Here is a 17,350-nt window from a genome sequence, read left to right on the forward strand (position 1 = left end):
TCTAAGTCAATAAACGCCGTCAAGTAAGTCGGGCGGATGACACTTCGGCGCAGGCATTGTTATCTCCCGCGAGATAAATAATTTGTCGGAGGATGATCTCGTTTGAGTTTGTAAAAGTATTTGTCATAGCATTTCTGCGTCCTGCTCTAACTAGGGAGATCCAGCGATGCTCTCGTAGTGTATAATCGTTCCCACGATGACCTGAATGCAAGAGGCGCGTTTCAGGGGCTTGAACCAATGGGCAATTGGGTGACTCTTCAAATGAGCCGCACGACATGAGGCCTAACGGAATCTTATTTTGCAAAAAATTAGACAAAACAATTGTAAAAAAGTCTTATCATCTTTTGCTATATGTAAACTTAAGCGTCCGAATAATTGTAATAACCGTGCGTGGGAGAATGACGAACCCTACGTTGATTTGTCAATCGAGAGCTATCTGTAGGCTACTCACAAATTACCATGGCTGCTCGAGAAAACTCTCATCGAGGAATAAGTGCCACAGAAATTATATATCCCGAAACCTTGTTGTTAATTCTCGCATAGTCGTACACTACTGGCCGAGAAGTTCGTGGTTTGTTGCAATCCTAAATGCGGGATTATTGCAGAACCGACCAGGATATCTGTGATATTTCTGATACATGTGCCCAAAATAGTTGCTGACCAGTTGAATGCTGACGTGCTGACATGCTGACATTGACATGCTGACACGCTGAAACGCTGACAGCTATCAGCAGCGCACCAACAGTCTGGCATAGCGAGTACGAAGCTGCCCGAGACTGACTATCTCACAAAGCAAGTAGGACGATGACCAAAAATGCCCTTGACGATAACCGAGCAAGTTCTAGCTTGTGGTTCTGTGGCTCTGGAGGAGCAACTCTACCCCTGCTCAGGGTCTGCGAGTGCACCCACACTCAGGTACTTCGTACCTACTCATTCTGGGCAGGGGGCGGTCCGTCCGTTACCTCCTGAATTGCTAGTGTCACACTTCAGTGGCGCCACATCTTGTATCGCCTCAATCGTTTTTGAGTAATTGATAGGCGAACACAAAGACCAGTGTTCCTGATTATCGTTTCACTGGCAGCCTCATTTATCTACTGTAGACGGCTCAATCTAAATCCTAACTGGCAATATATTAGCATGATATCAAAGTGTGGGGGCAAAAGGTAACTCTCTATATGATGTGAGAGTCTAGGTTAGCACTAACAGATGGTCGATGCATGCACATCACCCTCTCTAGTTGCCGTTCTTCGTTCATCGCCCCTGCAATGATTGATTTCAAAGCATGTGAATTTAGGTCTCCAATATTTTGTAAGCATTTGTAATCCATTATTGGAGCACCAGTTGAGCCTACCATCTTCCAGGGTTAGGGTCTCCAAGGTCCTCTATGGTACCGTCTCCCAGCCGTGAATATAATCTCCTACAATCCTATTTAGGTTGACTCTGAGCACACAACAGAGAGAGAAGAGAATCAAGTTTCTTGCTCTTCTTTTCCTGCTTCACGTAATATCTGCCAAATCAACAAGCAACCACCAACCAACTAACTAACAAAAACATACACGCCATGGCTGATTCCACCGTCGTTCTGATCACGGGCGTCAGCAAAGGCATGTCAATCTCCTCCAGCCGCATTCCATGGCTTGGCTAATTGACATGCGGCACAGGTATTGGAAGGACCTTGGTTGAGACCTACCTCTTGCGCCCTAATCACATCGTCATCGGCAGCGTCCGCGATAAGACTGCCCCCTACGCCCAAGAACTCGAGACCCTGCCCGCGGCAGAGGGCTCCCGCCTGCTTTTGATCAAGATCGAGAGCACGTCCTTCACGGATCCTGCCGAGGCCATTAAGGACCTGGAAGCGGCCGGCATCGAGCATATCGACGTGGCCATTGCGAACGCGGGCGGCGCTCGCGAAACTGCCTTCATCCCGATGGACGTGGTGGGCGTTGACGACGTGACCGACGTCTTTAACGTCAACACGCTCGGGCCCCTCGTCCTGTACCAGGCCGTCCGGCCTTTGCTTCAGAAGTCCAAGGCCCCCAAGTGGGTGTCGGTCACCAGCGCCGCCGGGTCCATCGGCAACCTGGAGGCCTTTCAGGCCCACGTCGTTCCGGCCTATGGTATCGCCAAGGCTGGCCTGAACTGGATGACCGTGTATGCATAAGCCACCCTATGGAACCCTCCTACATGTCTTGGCTGACTTCTGGTACCTGACAGTGCCGCGCACAGCGCGAACAAGTGGCTGATCGCCATCGCCCTGCACCCCGGGTAAGTTCTCACCAGACGAGCGTCCCTGTAAGCTAACAAAGACACCTACTGACGCCACACAGTCTTGTGCAAACCGACCCCGGCAACAAAGCTGCTAAGGCGATGGGGCTGGAGCAGGCACCGGTTACCAAGCAGCAGAGTATCGATGCCATCATTGCTCTTGTAAGTCCCATGTGCCCGTAAGGCGCCCAGCGAGCCAAACTGACCCGGCACAGGTTGACAACGCTACCCGTGAGAAGACGTCGGGCAAGTTCTACAACGTCGTTGACGGCACTGAGATCCCCTGGTAATCAAAGGTCCTGGATTCTGGAGCGGCTTGATAGAGAGTACGTGGGCCAGATTCTACCGCAGGATAACAACTGAGGTCGCCCGTGAGTTTGTGATAAAGGGGACCAGAAGACGAGAATCTGCGGACAGAGATATTCGATGTGTATATATTGAACGGTAATGTAGTGGCAAGAAGGTTGAAGAGATCCGGGGATCCCTAAGGTACCGGATAGCTGAGAACAATGTTTCGACAGAAGCTACTCCTGAATAAGAACTTGATAGCAGACTGAAGAGGTTGACTATATAGTATAGTCGCCGACATAGTATAGGCAAATCCGGCGAATCGTCAAATCAGGAACGGCCCTAGCTAATCTCGATATTTACATTTTTTGATACCCCGTAAACTGACAGTTAAACCTAGAACCACCGTGTCGACGTCGCGCAGGCTGGCGACACCTTGACGTGATTTCCCTAATCAAAAATCGTATAGCAATGACAAGCAGTGTCATTCTGTCGTCTTTAAGCCTTCGCCATGTACTCTGCATCGCGGATGATGAGCCTGTTGGCCAGAGTTGCCAGTGCCGCATGTGCGAGCTAATCGAGCATGTCTGCCATCACATACCAGACCCTTTTTCTCGCAGAAATTTACATATCTGGCGGATATCCGCCAAATCCGCCATCCGCCATCCGCCTTTAAAAACTTGCAAAATTCATTAATAGTTATTATATATCTAATTTCCTCAAAAATTTCGCAAAGTTCTCTAACATGATATTTGAATTTTCTAAATGGACTCGCTGTAGCGGACGCAACTTATATGGTCGGTGATCCCCGCTACATGTGAGCCGGGACGACAAGTGCTAGAATAACTTCTTGTCGGACTAGTCGAACTATGCAAGTTGAGGGTTAGGGCTAAATGTGACCCTAACCCTGCTCGATTTTGACCTTTTTTTCAATTTAATTAAGAATATGCGGATTATCCGCCATATCCGCCATATCCGCCAAAATGGCGGATCGGATATCCGCCTCTCTGAGGGTTGGCAGATTTCTATCCGCCATCTGTATCCGCCAATCGAAAGTATGGCGGATATCCTATCCGCCAAATCCGCCTATCCGCCTATCCGCCTACAGCCCTGGTCTGATAGCAGCCGTCATGTCGACTACCGGCTTTATCGTTATCTTTGTCTGCGCTGGTGTATTGATACTGGTGACGTGCTCGAGGCGTCCGCCGCACGATTTTCAACGCTGATGGCGTTCACGCGGCTCGGCTGAAATGCTGCGGCTGACCGGTGATGACCCAAAAAAGTCCCCTAACAAGGCGGCTTAGCGATTTTCGAGTCCAAAATACAATTCTTTTACACTCAGGGTTGAAAATTAGAGTCCTGCCGCAATAATGAACCTTGCAATCTGTTTTGTTCAGCACGTTAGTCAGTGGACTGTACTGTCCAGTTTGAGTCTCTACCTAGCTGAGAGAAGCATTGGCGTATCTCGTCTAAAGTCTCTTATCTGATATGTACAGACTTCAGGGCGGCTGGAACCTTAAGTTAGTATTCACCACCAATCAACCTTGACAAGAATAATACGCGTTTCACCACGGTCGCAGCCACTCGTGGACTAGGCTGTTGGTGCTGACAGTTATTTAACTACCCTTAAGTCTGATAATCCAGCGGTGGGCGCGCGCTGACGTGTCGAGACCCACGTACTTCGTAGCTCGAGCATGGAAAAAAGATCAGAAACCAGAAAAGTCGTCCTTATCCCGTGGGATCCAAATTCCAGTGAACACAGGGAGAGGTTGTATGAGCAACGAATTGCTTGTGGCTGGAAAGCTGACATGGTTGAAAAATGGCAAGGATTGCAGCGAAACGGCAAGATGGCAATCCAGTGGGTGGTATGAGTTTTTAATCTTTGCATTCAAGCAGTTTGCATGTGCTAGTATTGCACTGGATCCTACGAAAGCCCTCGAGGTCATCTGCCAACAGGCGGTCTTCGGTACATTTGTTGTGCGTCGCTGATCAGGCATTAGGTACTCTCCGACGAGGATCCGGAAAGGGATAGCAAGCTAGCTCTCCATACCTTGCAGTTTCCTGTGGAGAAGGAGTCGATCTTAGACTCAGCCACGACATTTGGAGGATTGCCACGCATGCTGCCAAATTCGCCGCGGTCTTTCATTCCTGTTGGTCATATATCGTTGGATTCGGAAAATCCTGATCCCAGTCTTGCCGATCCGTCACAAGGTCTCTACTGCATCACTACATTCTACATCTCAAGGGCGCTACAAGGCACTGGTCTTGGTCGAGCTGCCATGGACGCTGTGGAGGGAAGGGCTATGCAGGAGCCGTTGTGTGCGAAGACGCTCGCACTCGACACCATAGCTAGAGAGTTCTGTCTCGACAAGGAAGCGTGGAAAGCATTGGGAATTCCTCTCCCAACAGTATGTGGATACGCAATTTCAAACTTGCCAGGTTCTTATGCTGATATTCATCAAGGTGAACAATCAAGACTGGTACGAACGACGAGGATATAAGATATATAAACGCGTCGAGCACAATTACCCGCAAAAAGACCTTGCGGGTAAGATATGGCATATCCCAGCAGTATTTATGAAGAAGAGTGTGGTGTGATGAGGATATGGTTGCAAATCCATATCGTTTTACAATATACCCTACAGAAACAAGACATAACCGAACGTTCAATGTTACAACCAGGGGCGGCGACGTCCTCCCAGTCGGAGTAGTCTAAGAGCTCTTCGTCTGAAAGATAGTTCATTGTGAAAAATGTATTGTTGTCTACTTTTCTATCTAAGGGAAGATTGCTTCCTTTTATAAATCTACGCTCTTCTCTGTTGGGCAACCAGGTGACTGATGCCATAGCCCCGCTCTCATTCCGCAGCCTGCTACCCGACGATTCTCGGCGACTCCCGAGACCTGTTGGTTGCGGAGTGGAAGCTAGGTGCGGGGAAGACATCCCACGATGGAAATGCGGGATGGTCTTGACAACGCTGTCGAGACGCTAACCCTTTTTGGTCATATCATGACATTCAACAACAAGATATAACCGCCGGAAACAAGCCTAATGACTATGAGAAAGTCATTGACATTCATCCTCCAGAGAATGCATTGCGGAAGTATGTGGAGAAGCTCCGAGGCATTCCCCTCCGACTTATCTATCTTAACATGATCCGAGATGCTGGTACACCGTTGCTCGAGAGCGTGGATGTTCCGCTTATCACTAGACGGCAGGTGCACAACCTATGGGCTTCTGTGACACAGTATGTTTGGCGTCGACATGACAAAGACGATTACTTGTCAGCATAGATACTGCTAGATGAAACTGCGGACTATCATTTAATTGAAGAATTGCAAGGACCGACGGTTTCATTGGGATTACTACGCCGTTTCTGCATAACAGGAATTTGTTCATATTGAGTGAGATAGGGCTGTTGGCGATATTGACGATATGCCGATATCGTATCGTCATTCATGTCCAGTTAGACGATTGCCGATTGACGATAGAAATCGTCAGCACCTGAGTTTGCCGATACGATATCGGCAAAGGGTCTGACGATATCGTCAAATCGGCAATATTCTGATAACTACATTGAATTCTTAGGTTTTTTGTGGTCAGCGTGCGAGTTTTCAAACAATAGTCCCTATCCAGCATTTGTGACAATTGTTGAGTACTACTGTTAAACTAAAAAATAAAAGAAATTTATTATAAAGATAAAATAAAAATAATGAATGCTAACGCAAAGATCAACGTTGGAAATGCTGGGCCCCTACCACTTGAAACCGTCGCGAATCAACATCAGCATTCTTATGGTATCGCCCTTCAACGAATGTCTGCGGATACCTAAGACATCCCTCGCTGTGCTAAACAGCCGCTCTACAGCAACTTCAGAGGCAGGGATCGCCAGATAATCCCTGGCTGCTGCTGCCATCTGTGGTTACTCGTCCTGGTGTATCCGCCACCAATTACAGAGCCAATTTTAACCTGTGGCATCTGCAACACTGATCGGAGGCGTCTCGAAGTACCTATCAATATCCGAGACAAGAGACTGATCTCCCAGTTGCAGGGTCTTCAGCATTCTAGATTCCACATCACTATGCTCCGTAGAATATTGTTGTGGTGCAGTTGAATAATGCTCCGCACAGCTAGTCCCATATCTTTGATGGAGGTTCGTGCGGATAGTTTCCAAAATCATGGTGCCTGCATTGCCATCTTGTAATTCCCGCGAGATTAACTTGCCTTTGACTCTGGGATCCAAGACAAATGCATTGTAATATGTGGCGCAGTCGTCCATTATGGAATAGTACTTTTCGTACTTCTTCATGCCCTTCTTTACGGCGGTTGCAATTTCTTGATCCAGTCTTGTGAAGTCACCATTGCGTTTACTCGCGTCATCGAGTAATTCGTGTAGTTCATAGTAAATGGGGACGGCAAGACTGATTTGTAGATTCCGTTTCGAAACGAAGGACGTAAACTCATTGAACTTGTTGAATACTAGGTGGATCTGCTCGAGACGCGACCAATCTTCAACAGTAAAGGGTGGAAGTTCCTTCTGAAGATCTACGAACTTATTTATTTGTTGTTTCGATTTCAAGCCATCATCGATCATTCGGAATGTTGAATTCCATCTGGTAGCAAAACGACGGCTTACTGCTTACACGCTACTTACTGCTTACACGCTCTGTTGATCCGTGTCACACGTTCTGGATGATGACGAATAAATGAATCTGGATGAGTTAATGATGCCAACGGCACAAGACTTTTCCGTTTTGGTAGGTGAGCCCGAGCCCAATTTGTACGGGCAACTTCCAATTATCGGTGACGATATCGTATCGGCAGTCGTCAAATTACGACGATATCGTATCGGCAGACTTCCAGTTAGACGATGCCGATTGACGATATATATCGGCAGACCTTAAGTTAGACGATGCCGATTGACGATATGGAAAAATAGTGCCGATATCGTATCGTCAACAGCCCTAGAGCGAGATCAAGGAGATTATGGTTGATGCGACATTTGGAACCAATTTCCATGGCTTTGAATTGTATTGCGTTGTTGGAATATACCTCTATGAGACAGTGCCGCTATCATACCTGCTCCTGGATACCCGAGCGGTCGAAGGAAATGGCAAACGAGGTATCCGTCTTACGACTTGGTTTAAGCATCTCACGTCGTTGGGTCTCCGTCCATCTGTTGGGCATAGTGACAAGGATTTTGCTGGTATGTATACGTTCAACCTATCTCTGTTATTTGATGAACCTGACGCGTCCGACTAGAGATTGCCTCCGCCCTAGGAGTCTTCTCGCGGTGCAACCGCAGCTATAATCATCACTTATGCCTTTGGCATTCATTACGAGCTATTGATACATGGGTGCCGTCGAATGGATCTAAGAGGAAGCTGCCGCTTAAAGAGACGCGAGTCATACGTGCATTGGTGAAGCGATACCTACTGAGCAGCCCTCACTGCTGGCGGTGAATTTCTAAGACAATATCCAACGTCTGGAATGAAATTTTCAGATTGGATTGACATTCACACTGCTTGCGTGCACGAGATCCTTGACTATTGCAGAAAGATCGATCAGCCCCGCTATTTTCCGCTATTTCCCGCTATTTTCCGCTATTTTCCGCTATTTGTACCTTAATTGGTACCGTCGAAGTCACACTGATTATCGTGGAAGGTGGGAGATCGCTTCACTCAGTGGGCGTCGCGATGTTACACCAGTCATACCACTGTCCCGGACGACAATGCGATTAGAGAGTCATTGGAGACTTCTGAAAAAGGACTACCATCCCCATTTGTTCGACCGAGAGTTGACTTGCTCTGTCATGTGATTATAACCACTCTTGCCCCAGCGAGAAGTAACAGGTTGAATCAGCTTGAATGCAACCGCAAATTTCCGCATATGTATCATGACTTTGTGAAACTTTGGCGGAAGTGCTCACTTGCAGTTGACGAGTCTACAACGTTTGAGCGAGATTCTGTTTTCCACGCTGACAGATCCAACACGTGGTTTTGCTCCTGCCGATCCTATGTCATGAACAGTCGATATATCTGCAAACACCTTGTATCGTTCTTTGCTTCAGAGTCCGCGCCGCGAATCAGACGGGTCGCTTTATTGTGTCGCCGCCTCCTCGTTTCCATTTTCAATTGTTTCAGCACACGTCACCACTTGCTTCCTTCGACGACAGTACGCTGACTGGAAAGTCTGTAACTAGCAATGGCGGCGACGTTATTGATCTTGAGGATTCTCTGGATTCTATCGACTTCCTTAAAAAAATCCAGACGTTTGACCTAGCAGGATGACGATCAGTTTATGAAGATTAGGGAAATTTTTTGAGTGGCTGTCATCCGATGAACTTGTGAAAAGCAATGGAATGATGCAACGCAAGATGAAAGGTTACTTTTAAGGCTCCGGAAGCATTTATTAAAGACTTTGAGCCTATCATGAGGGAGTCGCAAAGCAAATCACGTTCATCACAGACCATGCGGAATGCTGCTGCAGGTTACTATGTGTTCCGTCCAGTTTCGGACTCCAGCCTCAACAAGGAGGAGCGATTGAACAGATCAGCACAGATGTAACAAAGAGAGCTTCGTCGACCGTGTATAAATATATTTGTTGTATATTTTGGTAAGCCAGACCCTAACCCTACCGCGGTTCAATACCGCAGTAATTTGTATGTCAAGAAGGGTACCACTACCTAACCCTTGCCATTTGAGTTTGACATTAGTCCTCGATTCTGCGTTGAAGTTGTTCAGCAACATCGGTGCAAGTTGCCCTCGGCTGTTCAACAACTGTTGCAAGGACTGCTCAACATCTCCAGTCCGATGTCTCCGTCGATGTGCAGGAATATGTCCTGGAAGCTGGTCCCGGTCGTGACTATGACGGGAGTGCCGAAATGTGAATATCCAGGCCCCAACATTCTTCGAAAACACAAGTTTGGCAAGCCACGGACAATTCAACCTAGTATAATTCTTCTTCTTACAGCCCTGGCCACGGGAAGGTTTGGCATGGCCACGAACACACTCAAGATCGTAGCGACAGTATTGTCCCGTATGTCGGTAGCGATTTGACGGGCGACGTGCTACGACTGCAAATCCATGAGCCTCAGCCCTCTCGTCGATGGCATGTAAGACTGAGCCGAAGTCGTTGAATAGCTGGGTCTCAATATCAATGAAGTAATTGCGATCGTCGCGGTCGTCACGGTCGTTCTGGCCCTCGGCTAGGATGTCGCGTTCCTCATCGCCATTGAGTTCGAGGCTGGACCGCGACGAGCGCGAGCTTTCGGACAAGCTGTCGCTGAGGTCGGCGGACTCTCCCATTGTAGTTGGAGGGGTTGTGAATATCCACCCATCATATCATATATCGTATCGCCTTAAGTGATATTTTAGGCGATATTATCGCCAAATTTATCGCCAGGAATTTTCCTCTGCCGATATCGTATTCGACGATACGATATGGCGATATCGTCTTGTAGGCGATATCGTGTCCAGCCCTATTCAGGGCCCTGAACTGCAGGTTATATGTTCAGGTTGTTAACAGGTCACCTGTGTCCTGAGAGTATGGAGGAATATGGTCTCACCCAAGCCACCAGTCGACCACCGCCGCTCCAGTCCCCGTACCCTGACCCACGGCTCTCTGGTCCAACCGCCCTACTTTACTGAGCAAAACATATCTGCCCTTATTTCGTACGTCCAACGTAATAGGGTCACAATAAAAATTATACCACTCGAACCGCCTGAATTTCTCTTTCCAACCGACTAATCTTTTTCAGTTCGATTTTAGTGATGTTTTTGGTCCCCGTGCTTAGAGCCCCATAAGAAGCGTCACGCACTGACTGCCTACACCGACGGCGCCTACGGTTACCCTGCCTGGGTGATGTGGTTTGCCCGGAATAACCTACGCGCCTACACTTAAGTATGGTGCAGGGCTCTCATGCAGCGCATGCCCGGGTAACCACCTGCCAACTCTAATTTTGTATGGGCTTCTAACGCGTCTACGCGTTGGTCAGGTAATCGAAAATAATTAGTAGGGGTTAGTACAACTTAAGTGCAACTAACTCTGGGTGAATACGGATTTATATGCTTATATACAGTGACAGTTGTGCGTGTCGAGATGTTTAGGACCTAACTAATTGCTAATTGTCCCTCCACCGCAATAGCCCCCTCTTTATTTTACCATATTTTCGATCTCCGCATCTTCTACAACTACGTCATGGCAAGCTCTGTCGGCGACGACATACAGGCATGACCAGCCGGGAAAAATCTGTCATTGTTCCCCACACATCTGCAAGGGGTTCCTCGCAGAATGGGACCAGGCATCTTGTGGTGTGTGGAGTGGTTGAGACGCGGGATGTTTGGTTGTTCGGGGATTTCCTTGGCTTAGTCGCAACACTGAAAGAACATGGAGTGCATGAAACATTTATCTTTTGACCTTGATAAATATTTCAGAGATGAAGGCTTGACCGACGTCAAATTTGGTAGGAGGGAAGAGATAGGCGATGATGACTGGGAAAGTGACGGCCACATCCTGATGTACACTCAGTGGGAATGGGAACATAGATCGCCTTGGTGGATCCAGGTCAAATCTCAGGAGGAGCGCACACTGGGCTCGAAAGTGCTCGAATGGATTCGCGAACAGGCCAACGAAGCAAAACCAAAAGACGTAGTCTCTATAATCCTCATTGGACACTCCAGTCCCGAGGGGATCACGTTTGGTGGAGTCAACTTTTCCCCCTCAGACCTCGCCGGCGCGTGTTCACTATTCCGCACGGACGTCCAAGTCAACGTCGTGGTGAAGACTTGTCATTCGGGCTCATTCGCACGTGCATTCAGAGTCGCGAATCAAAGAAATATCTACGTCCACACGTCCGCAAAAGTTGATGAGAAGAGCTATTCGGCGCGGCGTTCGATAAGCGGGCGACTTCGAAACTCCGATTTTGGCCAGGCGTTTGTACGAACACTCGGGCTGACGAGAGACATTGACAACAACTGGACACTGCAAAAGCAGAAATCTTACATTGAGGAGAGGTTGAATAGATCGGATATTCCCGAAAGCAGCCGGTCTACCCCAGTAGTCGTATCGGATTCGCCAATCACCCGCCTCATGAAGAAATTCTCTTCCGTGATTATCTGGATATCTCCTTCTCTAATGCCCCTGTCCGTGCTCGTCGAGTACTTTCACCAACAAATGAGGCTCTGCATCTTCTGCAGCAACAGGAACGCCATCAGCTTCCACGGACGCATGGCAAGGAAAAGTCTGCTCGCGAGTACGAAGCTGCAAGCCACATGATCGGTTGCGAAATGAATCTGCTCAACATCGATTACCCTCAGCGAGGAGACGAAGGCGTGACGACAAACTGGTGCACGCTGGCTCGGCGACCACCCCACCGAGGGAACAAACCATCGTCCAGCTCGCTCATATTACTTGGTTTAGATGGAAGGTCCAAGAGTCATTTTTATGTGTTGCAGAAGAGTTGATACGTGTGGGCTTGATTTCGCTGGATGCGATGTATATGTATACTCCAATGAATCTTTCGCAGCAAACGCAGTCGACAGCAGCTGTCATGAGAGCTCTTAATTGTTTCTCGATCCCTAGATCGTGCATGGACCATCGAGAACTGATTTTCGGCACGCATTTCTTCGCACCACCGCTCTGGCTTGCAACTCTTATCGTCAGGTCCTGTACGGATTGGACACGCATTGTCAACCGCCTGACAACTGTATCGCTTCTGGGTGAATTGGATTCGGAGCTGGTGTTGAAAGTCGTGCAGGAGCGTCCCAATTTCACAGTCAATCCGGATGAAGGAAAAGTAACAGGAGATATTTCTAAGGCGTCCTCCTATGGTTTTTGGCTTCCTCAAGGGACCCGGCTTGGAGTTTTCCTGTCGACATGGACCGAAAGATATTCACAGGTAATGGAAGCTTATTATATTGCTACCGGAAAGCACTGGGAGGGTTTTGAGGATGTTGAGAAACGCATGCTCAATTTGTTGACAATGGAGATGGAATTATACAATTAAACCTCGCGAAAAATTCCGTATTCGTTATTTGTATTCGCAGGATTTCACGTCTTCAGCAATCGCCCAGTGAAAGGTGTGGCAGAAGCTGTACCGGGCCTGGATCCCATTCCAACTGCACAGATTTAAGTACCATGGATCTCTCCACAATATCCTCCCCAAGTGCAGGTTGCCTATAGCCAGGCATTGACCCAGACGTTGTCTCAGTTGGCATGTCCGCGCTGTCGTTTATAGGTGCGGTAGGGATATTGGCTCTTGGTCTTTGCAAGTGCTAGTGCTGCAGTATATCCCTTATCGAATTGCCCGACATCAAAATAGCTCCCCAACCTCAGGTTGACCAGTTTGCCAAGAGTACGTCGAAAATGATACACCAGTTGGCATTGTTGAAGACGGAGAACCAGATCCTTCGGCAAGGAATGGAGAAGCTTAGCAAACGCCGGAGGGCTAAAAATACGTCTGCGGCAAGGAGGATCACTTAGTCAACAGGAAGCACAAGATTTGCAAGACGAAAGGGACGGTCTGCAACAGGTAAAGCAGGAATCATAGGCAAAGAGTGATCGGAAGCCAAGGGAAGAAATGCGCGCGCGGCGCTGTGGCAACTGCGGCGAGACAGGACACAACGCGCACATGTCAGATTGTAATAGAGACGTCTGAGGAAGAGGATTCTGAGTAGCTTCAATTGATTTTAGGCGTTTTGGTGGAATTGTCGCGATGTTTTATAAAGTGGGTGTGGGTAAGTGCGCCGCTCGTTATACATGTACGTTATTCGCCGAATAATTATTCGTCAACGTTAGCGCCCGGGGGCGATCTCTGTGTCCGATTTCGCGACGTGGGTGGAGCTGGCGGTTTCTGTCTGCAGGCAGGCCCATATCCTCGAGAGGCGGTTGGCGCGACCGGCTGACACCGGTTCTTTGGTCGTGCGGTTGATGCCAATGATGCAACATGGACTGAGGAGGTACGGATCCAGACGAGGGACATTGCGGTAGAGTACGCTGCGATTGCATATGCACCTATGTAGGAACCGCGTGTTGCGTACGCAACAGCACGAGCGTATGTTATTCCGTGGGTGCTTGCGAAGGTGCTTGATACCATCTTCGCGTGAGGCCAGCCTTATCGGAGTGGAAGAAAGAAGATGGAAGACGACTTCAATGGCAACCCCAATGAGCGGATTATGTTTCCTCGGTCTATAACTCCATTGGTACCTGGCCAAGTTCTTAGGGTTCAATATGAATTTTTGGCCTCGGCGGGAGAGCTATCTTTGTTTGAATAATTGAATTTTTAGGTCCTACGTTTGTTGTGTGGTGAATGATTAATGGGCTTGATATGAATGGAATTGACCGGATAGATGGGTTTGTACGTGTAAAATTTTTTTTGTTATAATGTGAGACTGATGTTGGACAGAATGAAGTCATATATGGTAATATCACACTACTGTGCACACTGCTAATGGGCGGGAAGACCCTTAGTTACGTGACTACCGACAGCGCATCTCGCGCGGACATACAGAGCGCCGTAAACAAGCAGACCTGCCTGTCGCGCCAGAGTTGTCCCGAGCGTCGTTGCATTTGCCGTACAAAGGGCACGACATATCACGAGTTGGCAGTTTCTTTTTCTATTGGTATTTTAGTACGATCGATACCGAGCTGCAGGCGCCGCCGGGCCTTTTATATGATATTGCCGCAACAATGCTCAAACATAAGGTGTGAAATGTCAATAACTCGGAACATATTGCGAGTCAAGTTCCGTTGAGTTCCAAACTGATGGACCATACTACTGTAACAATTTCATCGCTAAATCCACAAACAGGTCAAAAGAGAAGAAAAACTGCATCTACAACATTCTTCTGTTCCGAAAAAACTCTGCTTGTTTCTATTCTCTTCGTGGTCAACCTCTTCAGCAGTTCTCAAAAAGACCCTCGTTAATCTACTTCCAGACCGAATTGATGCCATTGATGGCCACAGACACGGACTTTGTCGATCCACCCTGTGAAAACAATTTGACTTTGGCGCTGTCGTCAACTGGGAAGATCTGGCAAGTGATCGCAATCTGGCCCTCGCCATCAAATACCTCGACTGACGACCAGTCCAACAAGATGTTGAGCTCGATCACATCCGTTGCTTTGGTCGGCAATGTTGCAATGAAGTAGCCCGGGAAGGCATTCTGGTCCGAGTCTACGAACGAGTTGTTACCAGACTTGAACCGGTCCACAAATACGTTCTGACCGAGGAAGTCGTAGCCGATCACGGTCTCCTGCGTGTTGGTCGCGTTCGAGCGCAGGGCCACGCCGAACTTTGTGCCAGTTCCTCGCGAGAACTTGAGCCCAAGTTTCATTCTCGCATTATACGGAGCTGGCACATTGACTTGGGTCTCGCCACAATGCAGGACTGAGAAGTTGTGACTATACAATGTCGAGGTGTAGAGCGTTGACACGGATGATGCGGGCTGCTGCACAAGTCGGATCTTATTGTTTATGGTCTTGAGCGCCAACGTACGTGGGATGCTCATGGCACTACGCCACGTACTGGTCGGAATATTATTGGCATAGGCCCAGTTGTTCATCCATCCAATCGCGGTCCTTTCAGAGGTCGGCAGCCCGTTGTACGTCACGGCAGCATAGTAGTCGGGGCCGAAATCGTTCCAGTTGGCCTCTTCCTTAGGGCTGTTAGAAAACACAATTTCGTCGATATGGAGATGGGCAGATGGCCCAGAGTTGGCATCGGTGGCAATCAGATACGCCTCTTGGCCGACCCATCCTGCCACATTCCAACTTCGCCACACGAGGTTCTCAGTGTTGGCGCCGGTCTGCGAACGCACGATCTTCCCGTCGACAACGAGATTGATGGAGACCTGATTATCTTCAGGAGTTCCAGCAGTGGCCGGATTGTACGGATAATAACCGCCTGCAATTAGAAAACTGATATAGTCCTTGGCGATTGTGAAATTTGGGGACGCGATCGTACCGGTTCCGGTCCCACCCAAGAGGCACGTTGTCATAATGCCATTCCCAAGATAGCCCTTGATATTTCCCGCATTTACGGTCGACGCATTCCGCGGCCCACTACCGACAAAGTCTCCGGTAGCAGTCCATCCCAGCTCTTCAAACGTAGAGGATGTGGACTCAAAGTCCTGAAACACTGTAGAGTCGACCGGGACTTTTGTGGGGTCGTACACATCTGACGGATCGGCAACAAAAGTTTTGCCGTCGAAAGATCCGATAATCGATTGAGTGCCAGATCCGGCAACGACACCGCCAGGGTTAATTCCGATGAGTAGAACCCACTTTTCGGCGGCAGTGTTACCGTCCACATAGAGCGGAAACAACGACGGGCACTCCCATTCGCCGAACGTTGCATTATACGGCCCGAACTGGGACTCCCATGTCCAATCCTTCAGATTATCCGACGAATAGATAAGAAGAGTTTGCTTCATTGCCAGAGACGCAACCATGATCCACCTGGATGATGGCGAGTGCCAGAACACGAACGGGTCACGGAACTGGTTGTACTGGTCCGCGTACTCGGGCGGTGGCGATGGAATGACAGGGTTGCCCTTGTACTTGGTCCAGGTTAAGCCGTTGTCATTGGAGAACGCGATCGACTGGGACTGCTGCCCTTGTTGAATGACTTGGCCGTTGGAGGCTGTGTGGGCAGTAGGATAATTGCTGGTATAGATGGCCACCATAGGTTGCGACAAAATTTCCTTGCCTTTCTGGGCCTTGCCGGTCGGAATGGCAAAACCAGACGTGTTGTTAACGTCGACAACAGCAGAACCAGAGAAGAACATTTCCATGACGTTCCCATTCGGATCTACCTCGCACTCAAGCGCAATTGGTAAGTGCTTCCAGTGCACAAGGTCGGTCGAGATTGCATGCCCCCACGATATGTAGCCCCACTTGGTACCATTGGGGTTGTACTGGTAAAATATATGATAAATCCCATCGTGATATAAAAGACCGTTGGGATCATTCATCCAATTCTCCTCAGGAGTAAAGTGGAACTGGGGACGGTATTCCTCACTGCCAAAAAGTCGGACCATGACTCTCCTTGACGGGCGGTAAATTTTTGGCTTGTCAAGGACAATTTCGACAATGACGGTATTCGTTTGTCAATTTGTACTTTTCACTGAGCCGGTAAGGGATGGCACAGAACACCAGATGCGGAGCAGTTGTGCGTATTTCCAGCCAAATGAGGAAAACTAGCAGAATGGCACTGCCGGGCCGATAAACACTGGTGCGGTGCGGCTCAGGGGCCAGGACAATAACCAGAGGACGTCATCGGGACAATCGCGATAGTCCAAGCCCGGCCGTTCCTATGACAGTCCTGCCCATTTAACTGTGCATCTGCAGTAAAGCGCACGTGCCATCACGGAGCTATCGTGAAGTTACCGCGAAGAGAGAGTTTCGCCCCGCAGTCAACTTGACGAGATGCCCCCGGATGGCTACTATGGCAGGAACCCCCCGCCACCATGTACATATCTTAAGGTGCTAGGATTCTCAGTTTACTCCTTTTACGACTTCGCGCATCAAAATTAATCATACGTCTGGGAATTAGCCAATTAGGGGTGCTCGATCGGGCATCACCGCCGTTGCTGGCCGAGCATCTCCTGACGTTAGCATACTGAGTTGGGTATTCATTAGTACATGATAAGGGGCCGATGACCGGGGTTTGTCCCGTCGATTCATATCGCCCATTCGATGCCTTGACTGATGTATCGTGTCTGGCCTAACCCGAGCTTGCAGCAGAGCCAGGTTGCAATGTCTTTGGCGGGTGGGGACGAAATAGCATTGGTGGATTTGA

General features: G+C 48.8%; 7 protein-coding genes across 7 annotated transcripts; 5 read left to right on the plus strand and 2 right to left on the minus strand.

Moving 5' to 3' along the window:
• The first annotated feature begins 1,441 nt into the window (after positions 1 to 1,441).
• POJ06DRAFT_244399 (NAD(P)-binding protein) lies at positions 1,442 to 2,819 on the plus strand. Its single transcript, XM_056186496.1, has 5 exons — positions 1,442 to 1,604; positions 1,662 to 2,151; positions 2,215 to 2,265; positions 2,328 to 2,427; positions 2,481 to 2,819. Exons 1-5 carry the CDS (start codon positions 1,562 to 1,564, stop codon positions 2,553 to 2,555), a joined length of 759 nt encoding a protein of 252 aa, XP_056047845.1. The 5' UTR covers positions 1,442 to 1,561; the 3' UTR covers positions 2,556 to 2,819.
• Positions 2,820 to 4,084: 1,265 nt separating this feature from the next.
• On the plus strand, positions 4,085 to 5,240 carry POJ06DRAFT_244403 (uncharacterized protein). Its single transcript, XM_056186497.1, has 3 exons — positions 4,085 to 4,418; positions 4,554 to 4,961; positions 5,017 to 5,240. Exons 1-3 carry the CDS (start codon positions 4,248 to 4,250, stop codon positions 5,149 to 5,151), a joined length of 714 nt encoding a protein of 237 aa, XP_056047846.1. The 5' UTR covers positions 4,085 to 4,247; the 3' UTR covers positions 5,152 to 5,240.
• A 2,297-nt stretch (positions 5,241 to 7,537) lies between these two features.
• Positions 7,538 to 8,013, plus strand: POJ06DRAFT_265225 (uncharacterized protein; the record flags this gene model as incomplete). The annotated part of the gene is made up of 2 exons (XM_056189062.1): positions 7,538 to 7,757; positions 7,814 to 8,013. 2 exons carry the CDS (start codon positions 7,538 to 7,540, stop codon positions 8,011 to 8,013), a joined length of 420 nt encoding a protein of 139 aa, XP_056047847.1.
• A 1,049-nt stretch (positions 8,014 to 9,062) lies between these two features.
• POJ06DRAFT_244409 (uncharacterized protein) lies at positions 9,063 to 10,095 on the minus strand. Its single transcript, XM_056186498.1, has one exon. It carries the CDS (start codon positions 9,856 to 9,858, stop codon positions 9,103 to 9,105), a length of 756 nt encoding a protein of 251 aa, XP_056047848.1. The 5' UTR covers positions 9,859 to 10,095; the 3' UTR covers positions 9,063 to 9,102.
• An 844-nt stretch (positions 10,096 to 10,939) lies between these two features.
• POJ06DRAFT_285363 (uncharacterized protein) lies at positions 10,940 to 13,050 on the plus strand (the record flags this gene model as incomplete). The annotated part of the gene is made up of 2 exons (XM_056190196.1): positions 10,940 to 11,804; positions 11,869 to 13,050. The coding sequence occupies 2 exons, from the start codon at positions 10,940 to 10,942 to the stop codon at positions 12,555 to 12,557; spliced, it is 1,554 nt and encodes a 517-aa protein (XP_056047849.1). The 3' UTR covers positions 12,558 to 13,050.
• A 723-nt stretch (positions 13,051 to 13,773) lies between these two features.
• POJ06DRAFT_18970 (uncharacterized protein) lies at positions 13,774 to 14,390 on the plus strand. Its single transcript, XM_056184792.1, has 2 exons — positions 13,774 to 13,903; positions 13,963 to 14,390. Exons 1-2 carry the CDS (start codon positions 13,900 to 13,902, stop codon positions 14,301 to 14,303), a joined length of 345 nt encoding a protein of 114 aa, XP_056047850.1. The 5' UTR covers positions 13,774 to 13,899; the 3' UTR covers positions 14,304 to 14,390.
• Positions 14,391 to 14,477: 87 nt separating this feature from the next.
• POJ06DRAFT_265228 (glycosyl hydrolase) lies at positions 14,478 to 16,589 on the minus strand (the record flags this gene model as incomplete). Its single annotated transcript, XM_056189063.1, has 1 exon — positions 14,478 to 16,589. One exon carries the CDS (start codon positions 16,587 to 16,589, stop codon positions 14,478 to 14,480), a length of 2,112 nt encoding a protein of 703 aa, XP_056047851.1.
• Between the last annotated feature and the right edge of the window lie 761 nt (positions 16,590 to 17,350).

The sequence above is a fragment of the Lipomyces tetrasporus genome, assembly GCF_029532465.1.
Source record: "Lipomyces tetrasporus strain NRRL Y-64009 chromosome Unknown POJ06scaffold_1, whole genome shotgun sequence".
NCBI classification, from domain to species: domain Eukaryota; kingdom Fungi; phylum Ascomycota; class Lipomycetes; order Lipomycetales; family Lipomycetaceae; genus Lipomyces; species Lipomyces tetrasporus.